Raw genomic sequence first — 22,092 nt, 5'->3', positions numbered from 1 at the left:
GTTGGAAAAAATGGCACGTAAATGAATTAACTGTTTTTATTATATGATTTAAATGCTGATTAACTGTTTTATGAACGATCAAAAAAGTTTTTTTCCCCGATAGGGTACAAATATTATGTTTTGTTTCCCCCGAACACAAAAAGGGGAAGGATGGTTATAGATCATATCGGAAAGGGACATGCTCACGGCGTAAATTGTAAATATACGGAGCTATATATATATGTATAGGTATATAAATTGAACAGATGTTAGTTTGCATCAGTTTATTTTTGTTTTTTATTTTCGAAAAACAAAGGTAAGAAAGGAAATGCGTTAAAAACAAGAGGTGTTTAAATTACAGTTGAAATAAGTTTGTTGCAAGGTGTATGTATGTACTTCCGTCCAGATGACAGATTAGGAAATCTAGTAGCAATATTCCCATTCCGAGATTTTTACACCAGTGGTGATGAAGTGTAAAACTAGAGAGGTGAAGTAATATTTGGAAAAAAAGGCATTTAATCTCAAAGATTTTGTTATTGTGTAATACGTGTTTTTCTTTAGCAATAGTATATCCTGTGCTGCGGAGTAGTTGTACGGCTGGTTCCGGATTCTGGACAAAATAGTTCGTTCAGAATAGTTCTGAAGGGAATAAATCATACGAATAAATTAATCAAAAATGCTTATTTTTTTCCTTATGATATAAAGCGTTACCACCACTGGCTGTTAGATATTTATAAAAGGGAATACCAATGAATATTTTTGTTCATATAGAAAATATCAGTATCATGACTTAACTGTAATAGTATTAGGTTTTGAAATAAACGACAGGGCATTTCATTAATAAAATTTGGACGATCCAACTGGCAATTTACTCGGTGCGACTGTAACAGCATAACAGCATGTTTCATATGGCTGTGAACCAAGAGATTAATATCGTTTGTTACACTACAAAGTGACTATTCAGATACTTTTACAAATTTCCATTTGACCTCTGATTTTCTGAAAATAGGACAAAATGAGATTCAAGTCATAAAAATATATCTGCAGAAAAAGCTAAACCTATACATCCCTGACAATATAGTGCAGGCTTTTGGTGGAGGTGTCCATTTAGTAAGTAACTATTTAATATTAAATGCAAGCAGTCATTTTCTTATGTTTTCCAGCAGCTGAACAGGATTGAGGGAAATGTGGCCACTCTCTGAACCAGAAAAGAGATTAAATGATGCATAATGTTTTGTCAGTTAAACAGTAACAGACAAAGAAATGCATCAGCCTTTGGCCCTTCCTTCACGTTCAGACTGCACACTTAAGGTATGCTCTGTCACTGATGGCAACTCTCGCATCAAGACCCTTGCAGATTCATGTTGTATGTCCATAACAGCTGACAGAGATCATGGCTGCCACTGTAAGTCTGGAGCTGGACCCAATCTTTCTGAAAGGCCTTGGATACCTGCATTCCAAAAGCAAGGATTCAGCAGAGAAACTGAAGGCACTGCTAGATGAATCCTTGGCAAGGGGAAGTGATTCAAACTATCGGACCACGCTCAAGGTAACCCTTTGCAGAAAATTATGAGTAAGGCCTTACATTTGAGCCATGATGCACTAGTTTGTTGCAGAGCCATGACCTTGCTTTTTTTTTGAGAAATAACATTTTAAAATGTAACAAAAAAGGGCTTTGCCTTGTGTTTGAACCTTGTTTACAAAGGAAATCCTGTAATCTGGACACAGTTCAGCCTACAAGAGTAAAAGTAATCAAAGACTTGTCTTTAAAGAGTTTCACTCATTTTGTTCTGTTCTATTTTTTTTGTTGTTGTTCTTCACTGGCGTGTCCTACCTGTGGTGTGAAATCTTTCTTTCCCCAAACAGGAAGTGGAGGTCTCCAAGGTGACCGTTACGAAAGTGAGCTTGAGCAAGCAGGAGACAAAATCTTCCTCTAGCTCCTCTTCCTCAGGCAGTGGCAATGGCAAGTCAAGCAGCTCTGAAAAAAGCAAAAAAGAGAGTGAGAAAAGAACATCGGAGAAGGTAAACTGTCAGGAAAACGAGGAAAAAAAGGAAGATTCCCATTCATGAGGATGGCAAGCATTTGCCAGTCCTAGTTTCTAAACAACCACTATCTGAAGTTTTTCAGATACCTTGGGTTAGGTATCTCATTCTTAAGGTGAAACTGAGCAGGAATACATGAGTTGTATCATTAGCATGCAAAGCTTATGTAGACTGTTTCACATTTACACAATGTTGTTGAACATTCTGTGGCTTTTTTAATGGTTACAATGTTTTTAACCATCACTCATCTTAGGACAAAGGTCCTTGTGTTCTTATACTTAATGTATTTAAAAATTTAACCCAAATCAGTATTGTTTGCATATATAAATACTGTAATATGAAAAAGAATATTTTAATAATTACTACTTAGTAGAAACCCAATAGGAAACCCAAATCAGTATTGTTCGCATGTATAAATACTGTAATATGAAAAATAATATTTTAATAATTACTACTTAGTAGAAACCCAATAGGAAGTTTGCTATTGCTGGGTGTTAATTAAAATTGGGGGGCTCCTATGATACACGTGCCACAGTTTCACCTGTATTCTGTCATTTCAGGTTAAAGTGGATCCCGTTGATGCAATTGACCCACCAAAGAAACCTCGCCTGGAGAAGCAGGAGAATAGATCGTCTCCCATCACAGTTCAAACTAGCAAGGACCTCCCCATTCCTGATTTGTCCAGCTTTGACGAGACGAGTGCCGATGATTTTGCTATGGAGATGGGTTTGGCTTGTGTGGTTTGTAGGTGAGTAACGTCTCATTGCATACAGTATGAACAGCCTAGGTTGATCACCTATAGAACATAAAGTAATCTAAATAAAGCAAAGACGATCTTGTCTTTTATTACAGTTTTACACATTTGTATGTTTTAGTATATTAATAAATATTAACTAAACTGAAAAATAAAAATTGGCCTGCCATACTTTAATGGTTTTTTTATAATTTTCTTAGATTTTTCTAACCAGTATTTGGGAATAGAAGCTGGTATTTCACCATTCTGCGCATCACAGTTATAGAATACAAAAAAAAATTACTTCAGTTGGGATAGTACCTTTTGGGATAGGTGTCTGGGGTGAAGCGTAGGCTCTGTGGCTAAGGATCTGTGCCTGTGGCTGGAAGGCTGCTGGTTGAAATCCCGGGGCCGGCAGAGGAATCCTACTCCATTAGGCTCCTGAGCAAGGCCCTTAACCCTAACTGCTCCAGGGGTGCTGTACAATGGCTGACCCTGCGCTCTGACCCCAAGCTTCTCTCCCTGTCTGTGTATCTCATGGAGAGCAAGCTGGGGTATGCGAAAAGACGAATTCCTAATGCAAGAAATTGTATATGGCTAATAAAGTGAACTTATCTTATCTAATTTTCACTGATGGCTCACCCATCAGTGAACATTTATTACCTAGAACAGCTCAAAATGGAGAGAGGGCATGAAAATGGGCATTATCATTAAAGGGGGAGGATGAAGTTTAAACAAGTCAAAAATTTTAATTACCACTGGATTTGTTGTGAAAATGGTGTGAAATTGTTTTGCACTAATGTTTGCTTTGCAACTCTACATCAGTTAAATATACATTTGTAAGACCTGTTTCCTTTCCTTTCCTTCACCCTGTTAATGCAGGCAGATGACAGTCACCTCAGGGAACCAGCTTGTGGAATGTCAGGAGTGTCACAATCTTTATCACCAAGACTGTCACAAGCCACAGGTGACAGACAAGGACGTCAACGACCCACGTCTGGTCTGGTACTGCGCCCGGTGCACCAGGCAGATGAAGCGCATGGTAAGGCTGAATTCAGAGCCTAGATTGCAATTAAATGTTAGACTTAAACAATAATCAAATCTGTGTAAATAACAGAATTGGATCAAAGGTGTGAACAGGCAGTGTTGTGCATCTGCATAAGATACACTGCCTCTGCTTTTTCCTGAAAGGAAAACTGAAAATTGGTAGTCAGTTTTTTATATAAGTATCCAGAATATGTCTGGAGTGAAGCTGCATCTTACACTAATATAAGAAACATGTAAATGTACCATTCAACAAAATGTTTTTTTTATTTTTTTAAGTAAAATTGTCGGAATATCTCTGAAAAAAGTTTTACCCTGCTTAAAAGCAAGGTGGCAGCAGAGGCTGAACATTTACCTGTAGAAAATCATATCAAATCAGCATTTGGTTTTAATTATATTATAAGGTAAATCATACTGTTTTGATTTTTTATTATTTCAAAGCCTGCATTTGATGTATTCTTTTCATACTTACTGAAAGAAACACCAACACAGATATGTCATTTTTATCATCTCTGTTGGGATTAATGCTTCTTTAGGACAATATTTTGTCTGAAAGTAAATGTTAAAAGTTTAAAAGCACAATCTGCAACACAGATACTCTTTTCTCTTACTTTACAACTGTAAACCTTGCTGCAAATTAAATGCTGTTCTCTTGAATAGCTAAATTGATTTTTCAGGTACAATTCCTTGCCTTCTAAGTCAAGAGTATCTTTGGTAATTGTAACTGTGACAAAGTAGCATCAGATGTAGCATACCAACAGCCATTAATTTGGTCATTAAGACATTCAGTCATAATATTCTCAAAAGACCAGACGTTGTTAGATGAACATAAATTCCTTTAAAAACTGCATTACTTTGAAGACAATTCAATTGAATCCTATTCTTCAGTTTCTAGAGTAGAAATATGGCTGAAGTGAATAAAAACATAAGCCCCTCAGGATTTAGTTTTCAGAGGCCAATAATTTGTTGAATAAGCGTTTATATAACTTTTAAACTCTGACTCCTATAGTTCTAAGAGATTCACGTGGTCTTAATAGAAAAATGGATGGGACTTTTGCACAGGAATTGCTTTGGCAAATAACGTGTATGATTTGAGATCAAATATCTTGTGTTTGTTTACAGGCACAAAAGACTCAAAAACCTCCACAGAAACCAGCCCCTGCTGTGACCTCTGCTGTCCCCGTTGTGAAGGACACTCTGGTGAAGAAGCCAGAGGTCAAGCCCAAGCAGGACACTGCCAGCACATTCCAGGCTTTTAAGAGAACAGAAGTTAAGGTAAGGTGTTTTCCGAGACCTGGACAGTAAAGGGAACTGAGGCATTAAAAATGTTCCCTTATTACACAATCTAGACGGCTGTGTTAACTTTCATAATATATAGTTTGCAGCACAGGGGTGTGTTGTTTGAATCTGAATTTTCTCAGCCTGAGAGATTTTTCTTTGCCAAGTACGCAGGTTATTTCAAGCGGATCCTGGATCTCGGCGTTTATTGTAAGGAAGGGTCTGTGTGACTTTTGCAGGCGTCCACTGCGGTGTCGGGAAACCCCTCCGGCAACAGCTCGTCCCTGCCTGCAGCTAGTGGTTTGACCGGATGGGCCGCCTTTGCAGCGAAGACCTCCACGGCTGGCCCAGCCAGCACGAAGCTGGGATCCTCCACGCCGAGCACCAGTGGGAAATCCACCTCTGTGACCTCCAGTCAGAAGCCGGCGGTGGGACTGTCTGGGCTGGCCAGCGCCAAGTCGGGACTCGGGTCCAAAATGGCAGCAGGCAACGGCAACGGCAACAATGGCTCCACCGCTGTCCCTCTCAAGCCCCCGCCGCCCCTGACTTTGGGGAAGCCAGGCCTCAACCGCTCATCCAGCAGTGACAGCGTCAATAAGGTGGGCTTGGCGGGGCCCAGCAGCAGCCCTGCGGCAAGTACAAGCCAGGCTGGCAGCAGTGGTAATGGGGGAAGTGGGAGCAATGGTGGGAATGGTGGGGGCAGCAGCAGCAGCACCAGCAGCACCAACAACAACAACGGAACAAAAGCGTCTGCTGACCCACTGGCTGGAGGGAAAGCACCCACCTCCCAGGAGTCGCAGCTGAATGCCATGAAGCGCTTGCAGATGGTGAAGAAGAAAGCAGCGCAGAAGAAACTGAAAAAATAAGAACACTGTTCCAGGTGGATTAAATACAAGCTACACTGCCTCAGAGTGAGAACGGAAGAAGGCACGTGTAGCTTTTGGATTTTCTCCACTACGCTTTTTTTTTTAATAGAAAAACAAAATACTTGAATTCTTCACTATATATGCTGCTGAAAAATCCTAAATGGTATTTCAGAAATACACGTGGAAATAGTGTGCTCCACTGCATTGCAGCTCATCCGATCACTGAGTACAGTTCTTGTTGTCCTCTCTCAACAAGTTGTTGTCAGTGGAAAGGAAAAGGTTTTTGGGGAAAGCAAATAAAATTGATAGCATTTGTTAACTGAGTTCTGCGTTTAATTTCTGTTCAAACCATTATAAGAACTGAGAAACCAAGACCTCATTTTAGATTGTACAGATGGACTTTATTATTTTTATGATAATTTTTCTATACGTTTTCCATTTCCCAGCTTCTTAATTGTATTCCAGCTGTTCTCTGCACCTAACTAAGCAGCTGTTGCACTCTAAGGTAATCAGCCATACTGATGTTGTGTGGACTGCAGCCTAAATTTATTCCGTATGATTTAGGTGAGACTTCAACCTAAAATTTTAAGGACCTAAACTTGCACCTGGACTAGACTAAATTGTTAAATTGTGCATTTCCTTGACATTTTAAACCAATCGGGTAGGAAGACAAAAACAATGTCACATTTTATTGATAAAATCTTACAGTTGCACATATATCAAGTCTGTTGTATCAATCTTGCAGTTACTTAGGTGATTGTTTACTAGTTGTTTTACACATTTTCTTTCAGAAATCTTAAGCCAGATAGTTCACCCCATTGTCAACAGATGCTGGTGTAGTTAATAAAAAACACTGTTATCTTTGTCAGGTTGTCATTGCTAAGTTTGTGAAGATTGAGCCTTTCACCCGTAAAACTAAGTGTTTATAAATTATTTAATAGAACTTTTACAGACAAGAGGTGAGAGCATGGGCTCAGGAAAGTAACAGATATTTATTCAGGTATTTTAAATCATTGAAACACAAGAACATAAATATCAACACTATATCTGACAGTATATTACAAGTATTGCAATCAATCCTTTGTGGTAAATAATGCCATAATGAAACCGAAAATCAGCATTTCTTTCTGCATGGTAAACAAATACTGAGAAGGATGGGAAAGCAGCTGCCAGTAAGCCAAAATAATAAAAAAAAAGACAAAGGTAAATTATACATATCTTAGATCTGCAAGTTTTTACAAGTTCATTCCAGAAGGTTAATTCTGAGGTAGTAAGAGGATCAGCTCTGTAGCAATGCCTCAGAGTGTTGCTTGTGTTATTACCATTGTAAGAATAGGACTGATAATGGTGACATAGTATATCTTCCTTTAATTGTTGTTTTTGCTAATAATAACCTTTGATGCAAAGATTATTTTTTTTTTTTAGTATTCACCAGAATAAATTAAATGTGTTATTAAATCCTTTCAATTCTTTCCATGTGCCAGTGGTTTGGGATTTTTGTGGGAGTCCAGGATTAGGAGTGGTTTACACTTATCTGCATTACAGCAGGTCAAATTCCAGTACATTGCTTTGGGATTTTCCCATTATTCATTCCTTCTTGGTGCTGAAATCAATGCCCACTAATAAAATGTTCAAAGGGGTCCATTGGTAAATCACCCTTACGGTGAGATATACTGGCTCATACTGACCCCCCCAGCTTGTCTACATAGTGTACCAGGCTGATAAGGAGAACCTAACATGGCACAACTCCGAGCTCAGATAATTTTGTGAACTTTAGAACATTCTCACCCGTGGGTTGCTGTGGTGAGATGCAAATGGATAAATCAGAAACTGCTCCATATGCAATATGGATGTTGACCAGTGAAATGAGATGGAGATAGAGGAGGCCAGTTCCTGAAAGTATTTCCTAGGTCCAGCATCACAATTTAGTTTTCCCTGAAATTTCTTTTTGTGAAATATGATAAGCACTGTAAGTTGAATTGTTCAGGGTCTACAAGAATTTTCTGAATTAAGAATTTTAAAGATAATTGTAGGATTTTGGTTGAAGACCAAAAGTTTATTAAGGCTAACGAGCAAACTGAAGAAAGGAAATTAAAAATCATTATTAAATCAGAAGAGGAATCATAATCAAGTATGTTTATTCCATAAGCATGCAATGTCCTTGCCATAAGTATAAAACTTGGCTTAGATAGAAGTTCCCTTTGAAGAATTGTCTGAATATGTTTTGTAACCTAAGGGTGGAAGATATGTTCTTCATAGGCTGTCAGATTAATGGTAACGATTAGTAATAATAAGCAAAATGTTCATTTCTTTGGACCGTTTCTCAATTGTATAGCTGCGTATCTTTATTCATCTCATAAAAAAATAAATAGAACGTACATCTAAGAAGAGAAAGGTATTCTCTGACACTGCATGATTGTTTAAAATATATTTTCATATAAGCATTTTTGCATATAAATCTGTATATATACATTATAGATAGAACAACATTTACTTAAACAAATTAAGGTAGAATAACATTCATTGCTTTAAAACACTGTATGTGGCAATACTAAGTGCTCAGCATTTATAGTGCAAGATGGTACTTCATTCACAAAGATAATCTCACAGTGTTGACAACAATAATAAAAATAGCAGGGATTCTCATAAGAGACTGAATTAATGCAGCACTCGGCAAAGTTCATGAGAATCTGTTATGCATACGACATCTTTCCAAGGTAGTTTGCTGGTACATAGCCTTTCTGCCCATTGGCTTCAGCCAGCCACCACTCTTTATTGCCGCTCAGGTCACAGAACTTCAAGATCCGCACATGCTGGTACTCCTGCAGGCTCAGCTCCTGCTCACAGCGAGCTTGAAAAGCGTAGACCGCATAGTACTGCAACATAAACAAACAGCACCTCTGGTTAGAGACTAAGCTACACCACACGCTGTACAATACTAGTCATAAAATGACAAAACCACCCTGCTCCCTTAAAAGATCATTACCACAGTTTGTGTTTGTTTTTCCCCAGCAGGTGTCAGTGTTTACAAAAAAAAACACGTTTTCACTGTAAGATTGTTTTACACATACTGTATATCCTGCATTACGTGGGGTCAGTCTTTTTTGTCGAGGTTTGCTGAAACTAATGTCTGAAGGTTACACTGGACGCCCCGTCCCTTTTTAAAAAAATTACAGAATTGGCAAACACTGGTGTTGTGTTGTCACAACAAACAGCTACTTTTCAGTATTACGTCAGATGCGTGCAATCTTCCACTCCATTTGCTCCCCCTTCTCTATTTTCCAAGAAGGAAGACTGATGTCCTGAGTGGCTTGGCCGTGATTATGATGAGTCAGTTACATGGGTCACCTAAAATAATACAGCGTTAACAGTGTCCAGAAATCTACGTTTTTAGCACCCATGAGCAGCCAAGTCCATTACGACTGAAGGAAGAATTGGTTTAAGTTCATAGCTCCAAAAATTAGGAATGAGTTTGAGGGCTGTTATTTTGCAAAATCCCCAAAAGATTTGGATTTGTTGTCATCTTGGAAATTCACTCCACTCTATTAGAGGGGGTGCACAAGAATAATAACTCTAAATTTAAATTGGGAATGCATATGATTTTCTGAGACAGTAGGACCTTCACACTGCCAATAATTGAATGCTCATTAATCCATTTCAGGATTCAGCTGGAATGAAGACCGGTAGAGAATATTCCTCCTGGACTAGGGCTGGGAATGACTGTCAAAGGATAAAGTGTTGAACCGCACTCTACACAGGATGCCAGACCATTCTGTGGCACATTCACAGGAACAATTTAGAGATACCAATTAACATATTAACAGAAGAGTTTCAGATTAAAAGAAGATCTTAATTTCTCTTTAAAAAGTGAGAGAAGAGCAGTACATCCAACGAATCCCCATGGAAATCTGGGGAGAATATGAAAGAACCCAGATTCTAACCAGGACCCAAAAGCTATGAGGCAACAGCACCATGTCCACATCACTGTGCTGCTCTAAATATTTCCCTTGTGACCATTTCTAGCTCTAATGAAATTTTGTGAACTTTCAATGTTCTAAGTATTATGAATTATGGTCGTTAAATGAAACGTGATTAGAAAAAAAAACTTCATCAAGTTCACATCAAAGACCAAATAACTCAGGCATATTAATTAAAATCAATAAAAAGTGTCCTGACATTCAGTAGAGGCAGATTTCCATTCTCTGTCTAATTCAGAATTGCTTACCCACGTCTGCTGATTATTGATCCAAATGAGTTTGAATTTTCCAGAGCTCATTGACAACACTAAGTGATCTGCTTGCTCGGTTAGGCATTTGGTGTACTTAATTTGGCACTCAGTTCTGAGTCCCAAAATACCCAATGAGAAGAGAATTGTTTCCAGAAACATCAGTGTACAGAACTTTATGCTCCCTTCTCAGCTTGCTTACTTGTATTTCTGTCGAAACAACTCTGGGAACGCGGGAAAGACAATGTGTCCGACATTCCCATAGTGTGTCGTGTTTTCCTTTTGCAGTGGCTCAGTTGGTTATGTTTCAGGCAACATACTGTACCTGCATGGAGGCTCAGAAAGTGGCGCAGGGCTAACATGAATCTCATTCAATGTTTTTAATAATTAAAAGCAGTCTTGTTCTAGGTAGAAAGCTGTAAACAACTAGTGTGTGATTCCAAACTACGCTGGAGAAAAAGATACCATGATTCCGTAGAACCAGGTTTGAGAACCACTGCTCTGATTTACTATGGGTTGAGCAGTTTGCCAATAGAAAATATATGGACCAGTATGTACGGGCATGTGGATTAAGTTAAAATAAAAAAAAATCTTAAAACTCACAAAATCCTTTTTCGACCAAAAAGTGAACAATAAAGATGTATGCTTTACAACTTAATCTAAGACTAATCGTAAACCTTACATTGCCCTATAAAGGAAATACTTTGCAAATAAGTGAGGTCTTACAATTTCAAATAATTTTTAGCCTTGCTCCCCTACACAGTCAGCACTGTCTGCTTAGTATGCTTTTTCCTCAGAGCCAGCATTACGATGCATATCTGTGTCTTAGAGATAAGGCATCTGTTCATGCAGTGCATGTTATATCAATTTACTGTACTTCAGTAGCTAGACTATTATAAATAGAAAAAAGGAGTTTTGAGACCAGTATAAACAGAAAATAATAAACAATACTGAAAAACAATTGTGTTGCTCTATATTTCAGATATCCCTTCCTCAGTTAGTTTGCCTATTTTATCTGCTCATCTTAAACCTGAAACAGGTCCTCACATGATGTGCCTTTTCAAGTGATTCTAAACATTTGTACTTGTTTGATTTTTATATGTGTCCTGTAAGTGTATTTTCATTACTTTTAATAGTTATTTACAAAGCCAATTTATCCACCAAAAAACACATAAAGACTGCCCTGAAAAGAAAGGGGCATATGAGTTTTCCTCACACCTGAGTTCATATGAGCTTCTCCTCTTTGACAGCTGCCATGCTAAAACTGTTCATCTACTCCACTGTTTTTTCTCATCCTCAGTTTACTTCATGACTCCAGTCCCTTCACTGGCTCCTGTTGCCACCCACATCAGATTTAAGCTAGACTTTGCTTACGTCTGTCAAAACCAGTCTGTTCCTACCTAGTGTAACATCAGATTTTAATCTCACTCCTTCAGCTCTCTTCCACCAGACTCTCAGTACCTCCTGCATTCTCTTTTACTTGTACACGTCTGCAGTACGACATCCCATTACTGAGGTGAAAGAGTGTTTCTCCTCTGTGGTGGACTGACCTGCCTGCAGCAATCACAACTACTAAAACCCTCACCGCCTGCCTACCATTCATCTGTATAGACAATATCTGTGATCTCTGGTCTCTGAGATATGTTCGTCAGTATACCCTTGACTCCCATGCTGGTGGTGTGATTTTCTTATTGTTCGGGCGGGTTGCCCTGAAATATTGAACATTCTATTACATTAACATTTTTAGACTCAAGAAAAGTATTTTAAAATCATCACATCTGACGGGATATATGTACACAATACTCTTCACATGTATGGCAAAAGTGCTGTTTTTCATCTAGTTCCAGATCTACACATTGCTACCCTATGTCTGAAGCAAAGGCCACCGACAAATTTGTTAAGCATATCCAGTATTGTTGGGAGGACTGTATTTATTTTAGACGTTTCCTATTCTAAGTACAGTTTCATGAGCTCAACCTATCCAAGTTCCCTGTGCTCTTTGCTAAACCTTGTCCTCTCACGGCTTGTGCCTCTCAGAAGGCAGAGCCTTACCTGCTGGTCATCAATGCCGTCTGCCTCAAGGTCAGCTGTGGACTGCAGCCCTGAGATGGAGGAGCTGCTGTCACCAGCAGTCAGACAGAAGCTCCTAAGGCTGTTGCTCCCGCTGCCAGAGACAAACAGGCTGATGTTGTCAAAGTCATCCTGCTGTTCGGGAATGCTGCCGTTGAGCTCCCTGGTGGGGTTGTATGGCTTCAGAAAGGAGGAGTAGACATAGCCCACTGTGCCTGTTGAGAGGAAGAGAGCTCTGACTGGCCAGCTTGAAGTCTGGCTTTACTGTGGTTAAGATGCTTCGAATGCTGTACAAAGTAATTAGTCAATCAAATTAGAAATTCACATAAGGAACTTATAATCTAATTTTAAATTCATTGTTACATACTGTACATATTTCCATCTACTTCATACATTTTCTTACCTCTTTCTTTTCCTTATCCTGTATGTGCATATATAAAGTACACATATATACTGTATTGTATATATTTTAGTGCACTAGCAAGAATAGTCTTGTTTTTTTATTATTTTTATATACCGTATACACACTTTTTGACAATGAAGAAAGAAACCTCAAATTCCACAAGAGAAAAACCAAGCTGTCAGTTTCTCTGTACCAATACAGGTTATGTGACAAATGATGCTATTAACATAAGTGATCTGTTTTTCTTTCTATAATTATTAATAATAATATTGATATACAGTAACAGCAATTAGCAATCACAGCTCATCCCTTACATTTCTATAATAGAGAGACAGTATTCATTCACCTCTCACACCTTCCTCTTTCCCTTGGCAAAGGTGCCAGATAACCACAATCTGATCTAATCTCATCCTTTTATCTGTCCTCCTGAGTGCAGGATCATATTGACTGCTAGGCTGTAGTGTGTTGTCCTGGAGATGTCTGAGAAGAGTCTCCTGATACAAACGCATAGTAACTGCATTTGTCCTTCCCAGAGTGTACGCTTTAGGTGCTCCAGTCACCTTTCCACTTTGAACAGTTATAACTACACTATTATAACATTCAGAAGCAATAGGCTGTTCTCTGCAGAGAATATACTTTATATACAAAGCAGAGAAGAGCTTTGATCATACCAAAAAAAGCATTTTACAATGAAAGGGGATGTTAAGGTAATGGGTTATATAATACATGCTTAATAAACCACCAGTTTAAATGAACAATGTATGGGGTGTATCATCAGAAAATGGGGCCAATCAATTTTGCTTTGTCTTTCTTTCATAGCCTCTTGGGACTTTCGTTTTAAAGCTGCAATCTACTGTAGGTCACACAGGTCATAGTTTGGTAGAATGCTTTCTTGCTTAGAACCTGTAAGCATCCAAAAAAAGATAAACAGGCTTGGAAGTGTGTGAAGTTTGTTTTCTGTAAAGTGAAACTCAATGCCATAAAGACAAAAGGGCCCATGGTACATTTCCCAAGCAACAAGCTGAAGAAAATTCTTTTTCAATCAGTTTGTTTATTACAGTGGTGGTTTTAATGGACCGTGAAGGTATCAACACAGTCTGTAGGGCATTCCTGGAATGACAGATTTTGCAGAAAGCTACTCCGGAACACAGCAGAAAAGCAAGAACCTAGACGAAAGAGCCCGCATGCCAGCAGCATTACATAACAAAGGGCACTTATAAGTACTCACTGCCCGTGTTGACGAGCCATCTGCTTGTGCTCCCTAGTGGATCTTTCTGTTCCTCCACAGCCACCAGCTCCCCCTCAAACAGGCTCACATCGTGCTCCTGAGTTGCATTGCAGTTGCGTTTCAGCTGGTACAGTCTGTCGGCAGGGTAGCTGGAAATAAGCTTTTCCCTCTGAGCTTCAGTCTGACGGGGAGTCTCGTACTACAGGGATGAGAGGGAGAGAGTGACGGTTTTGGTGAGGAAGTGAAAAAAAGTGTTCAATTCAATGTTAAAGGCGAGGAGGAGTTTGGAAGAGAGCCTGATCCGATTGTCAATTCCATTTTTAAATGATGGTAGTACTAGTTTGCCCTAGGTGGGGAAGCCTTCCAACACATTGTCATTGTTTGAAGTTGGTAAGTTAAAAGACCAATCAGTAATCAGTTAAGATCTAAACGGTTCCGTAACACCTTAGATATTATATACAATTGCATGTACAATTACACAGGATTGATGCATCTTACAGTAGGTCTTAAACTCCACGGGTCACAGAATGAACTGTCCCACAGTTGATGTGTACAGTATGTGCACCTAATAAAAGAAAGACAGTGATATCCATCAAAGAGAGCTCACCAGAACTTTCCTGGATTTCTCAAAGCTCACTTTTCGTTCCATTAACTTTTGTGCATTTTCTTTGACAAAAACCAGGTTGTTCAGCTCCTCCATTATGCTGTTCTGGACTTCACTGAGGTTCGACAAAGGAGCCTTGAATAAAGACAACATAACATCTCGAAATCAGGAGAATTAAGCATCAGACACACCAATACCACTTTCTTTCATTTAAAATACACATTTACCAGTTTCTGTGGGGATCTTATATTTCAGACCCCTACATCAAAAAGACAAAAAAGATAAGCCTTATAGCACAGAAAGTTTCATATTTTCTGGTGGAAACAGTTTTAAAAGGGCATTTTAGTTTTTTGTGTAATAAATCTTCAATCAAGCCACAGTCGTACTCTTCAGCTACATGCAAATTGAAATCATTGAACTTTATTTTAAACTGTTACACATACTAATTGTCATGATCACTACTCTTCCTCTTAAGGGCACTCCAGCCCTTCCTTGTTCTGCCCCATTACCCGCACCTGTTCCTTATTCCAGCCCCTCTTCTTTTCCTCCTTAAAAGCCAGACGCAGACGTCATTCGAGGCTCTTCATTGAATTCCGTTTCGTGAGAGCCCGGGTCCTGCTGCATCTGGCTCCGTTATGCTGTTAACTTTCTGTTCCTGATCCCCCCTGGGTCCCTACCCGGTTCTTGGTTTTTAATCCCCTGGATGGATTGCCTGGCCATGGACTTATGCTTCTGTTTGGATTCCCCGTTTGGACTTCGTCTTGGATTGTTCGCCCGGGACACCTGCACACCTAGGACACCCCCCCATCTCCACATCCGTCTCCTGCATGACTTTTTCTCCAGTGTTTCCTCACTATTCAGGATTGTGTCGTCTGCATAGGGCCCGGAAAGAACTGTTCGTGACACTAATACTTTAAAAGCATCTTTGTTTAGATTGTTTATTTTAAAAATATTTATTTTTAAAACTGCCCAGAGAACTGACATGTCCTGTATTCATGTGTATTTGTGCTATTACTGTACATTGTTCTATATCCTTTTTTATACGGTTCATTAAAGAGGAATGCAGAAGGCAGTGGAGAAGTAAAGCAAGTAAAACAAAGAGAAACATGTACAGATTTTTAAGAAAAACTGCACAAGTTTTCTCACTTAGATGAGTAAAAGATATATGGTTTCAGCTGTAGGTGACTGGGAAGTGTCTCTAGGAATTTTAGGTGTGTAACACCTGGCTGTGTAAAAAATTCCAGCTTCCAAGCAGAGGGGATGTTTGCTGTGGTGCAGGGGATGCCCTGATCAAAAAACTGCTAAATTTACCTAGTTAATTAAGCTGTGAGTAAATGATTGTCAATGAGCAGCCCAGATACTGTACACACCATATAAGATCACATTAAGACCACAGATGAGAAAGAGGGAGAATCAAAGGACAAGAAGAGAAAACGTGATGATTGTGCCAGGCGAAAGTGTTTTTAGGGAACAGGTTTCCTGAGTAAAAGATACCTTGGTTTAAGACAGCCTTTCCTGCTTGTGGGCGTATTTTTAGAAGAGGGAGATAGGCTCCCACTTACTCTTTGGCATCCGATGAGAGGGAGATTTAACTGCAGGTTGTATTGCATTTATTTAGAAGGCAATTATTTTATTTGGGACTCTATAGGCATTATTTAAGCGTTTTACACTTTGTAGCAGTCTGGGGTTTTCTGGGTGATTAGGATGTTAGGCCTCTGAAACACCTTGTCTATACATAGTGTAAATATAGTAACTTGTTTGTTGTATGTTTTGCTGTGTGTAGTATAGTTTGTGTCACTGTCATTGTCAATAGCATTTGTTTAACCAAGTGTGCCAGGATTATTACTCTTCACCAAAGCCATGCCAGGGAGCCAGGAATTCATGTGCCTCTACTTTTACATACCACTCAGGTATATTCTGGAAAAATCACAAGTTGAAGGTTATGAATATTTATTTTACTAATTAAACCGCTCAGTCAATTCTCATATTTAAACCAAATTGTGATGGTGATATAGCTTTAAGAGCTAGAAGAAATACAGCAGAAAACAGAGGACTAGTTTTGACCCCATAATGTATGAGAAAACTAGTGAAACTATACATTTTTCCTTAATGAAAAATGTGTTTTGTAATGTAGGCATATTCAGCTAACGCATAACGCAAAATGTGCAGCTCCGATAAAGTTTTAAATTGTCTTCTAAAGATTAATTCACTGCAACTGACGACCACCTACCGGTAAGAGCTGTATCGGTGGTGCTGCTTGCCGGGCAGAGTCCATGAGGTCCCTAAAGAGAGCAGCGAAGCAGTAGATGGAGTTTGACAAGATCTTCTTGGCGGCCGTGTTAAACCGCTGCAGCTCCTCCACAAGCTGCGCGTTCAGCGCCTCGTAGTCGCGGCGAGCGCACCCCAGCTCGTCGGAGGCAGCCCTCTCCAGCCGGCTGCAGTAGTCCAGCAGCTTGTCGTGCCGTTTCTGAATGAGCTTCTGAGGAGCCGAGAACATGGCCTGTAGCATCGACAGGGGCATCAGCACCAGCCGTTCCAGCTTGTCTTTCTGGAGGAGAACCCAGGCAAAGGGAATATTTATTATTCGCAGTGATGGTATGAAAGCGCACCCCAGCATGCGGTTTCCTACAATTTAATCCCATCTGTAAGGCTGTAATTAGTGGCTTGGATCTGTGGTTTTTGGGCTTGTGAGGTCAATTAAAAGGTCAATTAAACACAGATTTGGATAGCTATGCTCTAAAAGTTTATTTAAAAAAAAGCATTTCTATTTAAACTGAATTGTCCCATGTACTGTTTTTCTATTGCTGTATTTTTTTCTTCATGGATAGCAAATCTGGGATGCTCTGATTTTTATTTGATCTCAGCTGTAGAATCTCGGTCTTTTCTTCACTTCCTCAGCTATAATGGACCGTTTGTAATCTAGGACATTTTGCCCTAATGTTTAGACCAAAACCTTAAGGTTTTTTACCAACAACATGACTCTCCCATATTCTCAGATACATCCCAGAGACATCACCAAACCGTACATACTGTATCATCTGGGATATTTGAACTTCACACATCTTCCAATCCATTATCTAAATGAAGCTGTCTTTTAATTTGTTTTATTTCATATACTGTATACAGGTGCACTCAAGTTTCTGTAACAGTACCACCTACAGTATCTTGATTAATAATACTGCAAGTGTCAAGTGAATAAACTACAGAATGTGTGCTCCTCACTGAGACACAGTCATCAGACTGAAGATGCCACATTAATTGCTAGGTGCTGCTTAGTGCTGAAAGTGAATGAAAGGAGACAGTACAAAAGAGGATAATGAAAGGCCTCAGAGCAATGTGCTTTGAATTCCGATTGAATAAGAATGCACTGTGAGGCTGAATGACAATCTCTCTCACACCAACAGAAGGAAGCAGATTCACTGTACTGTTAGCATGCCAGCTACAAGGACACCATTGTGAGAAGCTTCCAGGTGCTTAGGAAACCATGTGCCCAGATGCCCACCAAGGCAGAATAACATTAAAAACGGAAAAAAAGAGAAGACTGAACTTTAAAAAGTGAACAAATCGTCGGGTTAGATATTAAAGAATGATGAAAGTGCAGTTAAGGCTGAAAGGCTTGGGCTGACAAAGGCATACACTGTAGGTAAAAAAAGATCGAGTAATAGGTTTATTCCATGCTGAAAAGAGAAGAAAGAAACCACAACGTTTTGGCTGTGGAGCCTTTTTCGAGTGTGTAAAAAAAGAATGTACAGTGCTATATAGACAATATTTTCTTTTATATTGTATGTCACCTTGTACAATACAAATTGCTTAATGTTGTAAGCTGCGGTCTTGACACACAAACATTTCCTTATTTTAACATTATGTGAATCAAAAGCCAATATATATGAAACAAAAAATTAATATATACTGTATATATACACACATTTAAGAATATATCATATGTAGGTGGTACAGTGGTTAGCAGTGCTGTCTTCTATTCTGGACCTGAGGTGCATATGTGTAGGGTTTGTATGTTCTCCCCATGTTCACTCAGGTTTCCTACGGGTGCTCTGGTTACCTCCCACAGTCCAAATACAGTTCATCCTGAACTGTAGGTTAATTGGATTTTGGGAAAACTGGCGCTGGTATGAGAATTTTAAGCCCGTCTGTGTGTACCCTGTGATGGACTGGCATCACGTCCAGGGTGTAACCTGCCTTGTACCTGTTGCTAACTGGGATACCGGCTCCCCCACAACCCTAAATTGGATAAACAAATTAGAAAATGGGTGGATATAACACTTAAGAAAAAATAAAAACATAAGGCCAGTAACTTAGAGATTTTCCTTTTTTCTGTTCCTGAACTATTAATTAGCTTTCTTGCTGTGCTTCCTGTTAGTTCAGAGGTTCAAAAATATTAGTCAGTAACAGGCAGTAAAAAGTGTGGCATTCTCACTTACATAGTGCACATACGGGTTGTCTCCATTCTTCTTGCAATTTAAGCCATTTGTGCTCAGTTTCTCTGGGTCCTGTAGGATATTTTCAAGGTCCTGGACATTTTGGACAGCCACTGTCATAATCTCCTATAAAGTTATTGAGCCAGAACAGAAAATTTCCCATTTCATTTTCAACTTGTCTGTTGAGATTTATTTGCCTTTCAGTGAAAGACAACGGTTGAGGTCAAGGCAGCTACATTTGCATTTAAACAATTTTTCATTCAAACATCTTTTCATTTAAACAGTTATTCAACTAACTCAAGCCAGAAAAAAATCGTAGCAGGAGACAATTCAACCCACTGTTTTGTACTGTTTAGCAGCAAGGCCCACTTTGTTGTTACGCTTGAATAAACTATATTGAACTATATTCTAGAGCGAACATGCTAAGCAAAAGAAACAATTGCTTCAAAAAGTTAATTTAATGTCTCCTCGAATATGCCTTACAAAATTGCAAAGGACATTACGCAACAGAACCAGTCATACTTCATTTTTTCTTACCTGTGTATAATGGAGGTAGCAGCAAACATTTTTGACCAACTGCCTTACAGCTTTTTCAAGATTCCTGAATACTTTTTCTTCCTTGTCAAATATCTCATCCTTAACCTGAAAAGTCAGAGTTAATATTTAAGCAGGGACACACAGTGCTTTCCCGAGTTTCTTCCATTGCAGTTGCCTTGACAACAGACCAAATAGGAAAAACAAACAATGACTCAAAGTCAAATCCATGGGAAACCTCAGGCTGTAGAAGCGAGATCCTGAGCAGTTTAACTAGTAAAGATGTTTGCAGAAAATGCAGAATGAGTATCTGTGGTCAAAATCAGTGGGTTTCTGTCATATGCCATCTCTGTTTCTGGGGTGCTCAGTATTGAATGAGTTGGACCAACTTACCATCAAGTTTCTCATCAAGTGCTGCTGCTTTAAAGAGACCTACTGTAATAAACCAGCAGACACCAGACAATACGGTGTCTGGACTATGGCATCCAGCACTGAGAAGGAATCCTTGGAAAGGGATTCACTATTGGATCTTGAACAATACGTGGACATTCATCATTATGATAGTTTTACATGGCAAAATATAAAAATGATATGAAGTCCTATAAACTCACCAAAGCCATAAAGTAACAATGTAATTTCTCTTCCAGGAGAAAACTGATGAAAAAGTACATATTTAGTCTTTCAAAATGATACTCTACCTGAGGTTCGACTCCACTGAGGATTTTAAGGTACTCGGTCACTCTGTTAGACTTCTTTTTGAGGGAGTGAATATTCAGCTTGTTTATCCTGCTCTTCAGTGTGCCCTCTTCATCTGTCCTTTTGTATTTCATAACTGAGGATGGGAAACAATTGCATGAAGGGTTTAAAATGTTCATAGAGCAGACGCCTTGCTTGTTTACAAATATTAACATTGGTTAATGACATTGGTTTAAGGTATAATTTCATCAAACATTGCATTTGTTACTTAAACAAAAAATTGTCGTCAAGTTTCAGAAGGAAAGACATGAAAGGAAGAACAAATAACAGAGCTAGACAAACCTTAGTTTATCTAAGATAATTAACATGGAAGGAAGAGGAAATACCGCATGTTTCAAGGCAGTTTGACAATCCAAAATAAGGCTGGATTTAAAATTAAAAACATGACAAACAGAAGCAAATGTTGTCTCGTGTCAGATCAATGCCTGACTTTTCTGTTTGCTACATTCATTAAATGCTTTTATTTAGGTTTTAAAATACAGGAAAAAGTGTATTTCAACAAAAGAAAGCATGAAGGAAGATTACAATTAAAAGAAAAGTGATGAATATTTAAAACAAGTCTAGACACATTTTGTTTTTTACTTTTCATGAACATGTCAATGTTTTGTTGGGGGTATAAGTGCCAAAAACACAAGAAGAATAATACAGTACTTACTGCTGTATAAATAATAAATGCAACCTGTCACAGTTACAGAATATATTACAAATAAGGAATAATGTCTGTGTTTTGGGGGTTCTTAGGTGCAGACTGAGAGGGTACTACCACTGAAGGGGATAGCTGATGAGGGTTTGTGTGGATGGGGGAATGGTCATTTTTATTTTAATTATTAAATGTGAGAGAGACGAGAACTGCAGTGTGTATTTTGACATACTGTAGCTCGACTGGCTAAGAGAATTGGCAGCTTCATCAGAAAGGCAGGCATATTGAAACTCCTCACTCCGTATTGCGAGGACTGAGCTGGGGAGTTGCTGTAGAGGGTTAGGAGAAGTGGCAGGAGGGGTACAAGAGAGATTGGCAACGGGCAGTCCCAGGTGCAAGACTTTCATAAGTACAGTAGGTGAGCAGAAATGTGTGAAATTAGGATCAAATAACCTTTCCTCTGAATTTCTGTAATAAATTCCATTAGCAAAACTCTGCACCACAGTGGTCAAAGTAATAACAATGTTGATTAGGGAGAAAATTGTTATGTTAAAACATAACATAACATGTTTCGATGTTGAAAGATTAGGTAGTATAAATACTACCAGGAACTTTTGTGTTATGAAAGTGACATACTGTATGCCAAGGTTTTAAAAGGCATCACATTTCTTCAGTACTCCAGGTACATTTTTGAGAAGCGAAAAGGATTCTCGTTCAAAAAGGTACTGCATCCTTTTCAGTTTGCAAAATAATCGCTTACAGAATGCTATGCTGCTAACAGTACAAGTGTGAAAGGTTAATGTGAATGTGAACGGGAAGTTTAATTTCACAGAAAGTAGAAGTTCACTTTGTCATATAGGAACTTATTGAAACCTTCTGTGTTTGCAGGATTTGCAGGATAGTTTTTAAAATGGCACCCTTGATGCCATTAATTACATTATCCACATTATTAACATCAAAACACTGTAAGTATTTTAGCCTCTGATCACGTTTGCAAAGGTAACTGTGAAGAACTGAGAGAGAAGCAACTTGAGACCACTGGGGAAGTATTAGGCGCTTGGGCATGTGCAGTTTTGATATGCTTCCTCAGGTCTGTGGCTTTCATGTAGCTTTCCCACTAAGAAGCTCAAGCGGTAGATGCAAAGTGTAAAATAAGTAACAGTTTTAGAGAGAGAAAGGATGTGGCAGTGACGAATGGGTTGTCACACTGGGCAATACAGGAAACAGAAGTAGAGTGATCTCTGCCTACCAGT

The 22,092-nt window shown here is 38.9% G+C and overlaps 2 protein-coding genes across 4 annotated transcripts in view; one reads left to right on the top strand and one right to left on the bottom strand.

Moving 5' to 3' along the window:
• The first annotated feature begins 72 nt into the window (after positions 1-72).
• ints12 (integrator complex subunit 12) lies at positions 73-6,262 on the top strand. Of its 3 annotated transcripts, none has more exons than XM_006629898.3 (7): positions 73-295; positions 1,361-1,528; positions 1,846-2,001; positions 2,583-2,770; positions 3,638-3,797; positions 4,922-5,074; positions 5,317-6,262. In XM_006629898.3, the coding sequence occupies exons 2-7, from the start codon at positions 1,373-1,375 to the stop codon at positions 5,941-5,943; spliced, it is 1,440 nt and encodes a 479-aa protein (XP_006629961.2). In that variant the 5' UTR covers positions 73-295; positions 1,361-1,372; the 3' UTR covers positions 5,944-6,262. The 3 variants fall into 3 exon arrangements, with proteins under 3 accessions (XP_006629961.2, XP_069047408.1, XP_015201256.2); XM_069191307.1 differs by having other exon boundaries at positions 1,146-1,528; XM_015345770.2 differs by having other exon boundaries at positions 1,143-1,528.
• A 490-nt stretch (positions 6,263-6,752) lies between these two features.
• Positions 6,753-22,092, bottom strand: part of arhgef38 (Rho guanine nucleotide exchange factor (GEF) 38) — a 28,610-nt gene continuing 13,270 nt past the window's right edge. Inside the window, exons 7-14 of the mRNA XM_069191288.1 lie at positions 20,142-20,275; positions 19,447-19,551; positions 18,913-19,035; positions 16,704-17,021; positions 14,477-14,608; positions 13,870-14,068; positions 12,221-12,453; positions 6,753-8,819 (exon numbers count right to left, since the gene is read on the bottom strand). Coding sequence (XP_069047389.1) covers positions 8,637-8,819; positions 12,221-12,453; positions 13,870-14,068; positions 14,477-14,608; positions 16,704-17,021; positions 18,913-19,035; positions 19,447-19,551; positions 20,142-20,275 — 1,427 coding nt within the window. The 3' untranslated portion in view covers positions 6,753-8,636. The remainder of the gene's footprint in view (positions 8,820-12,220; positions 12,454-13,869; positions 14,069-14,476; positions 14,609-16,703; positions 17,022-18,912; positions 19,036-19,446; positions 19,552-20,141; positions 20,276-22,092) is intronic.

The sequence above is a fragment of the Lepisosteus oculatus genome, chromosome 1 (assembly GCF_040954835.1).
Source record: "Lepisosteus oculatus isolate fLepOcu1 chromosome 1, fLepOcu1.hap2, whole genome shotgun sequence".
Classification (NCBI taxonomy): Eukaryota; Metazoa; Chordata; class Actinopteri; order Semionotiformes; family Lepisosteidae; genus Lepisosteus; species Lepisosteus oculatus.
The sequence above is the reverse complement of the archived record's forward strand: the minus strand, read 5'-3'. Positions and strand labels throughout refer to the sequence as shown.

Coding starts and splice junctions, on each gene's coding strand:
- ints12 (XM_006629898.3), top strand. CDS start 1,373: ATGGCTGCCACTGTAAGTCTGGAGCTGGACCCAATCTTTCTGAAAGGC. Junction 2,771..3,637: donor TTGGCTTGTGTGGTTTGTAG/GTGAGTAACGTC, acceptor CTGTTAATGCAG/GCAGATGACAGTCACCTCAG. Junction 3,798..4,921: donor CCAGGCAGATGAAGCGCATG/GTAAGGCTGAAT, acceptor GTTTGTTTACAG/GCACAAAAGACTCAAAAACC.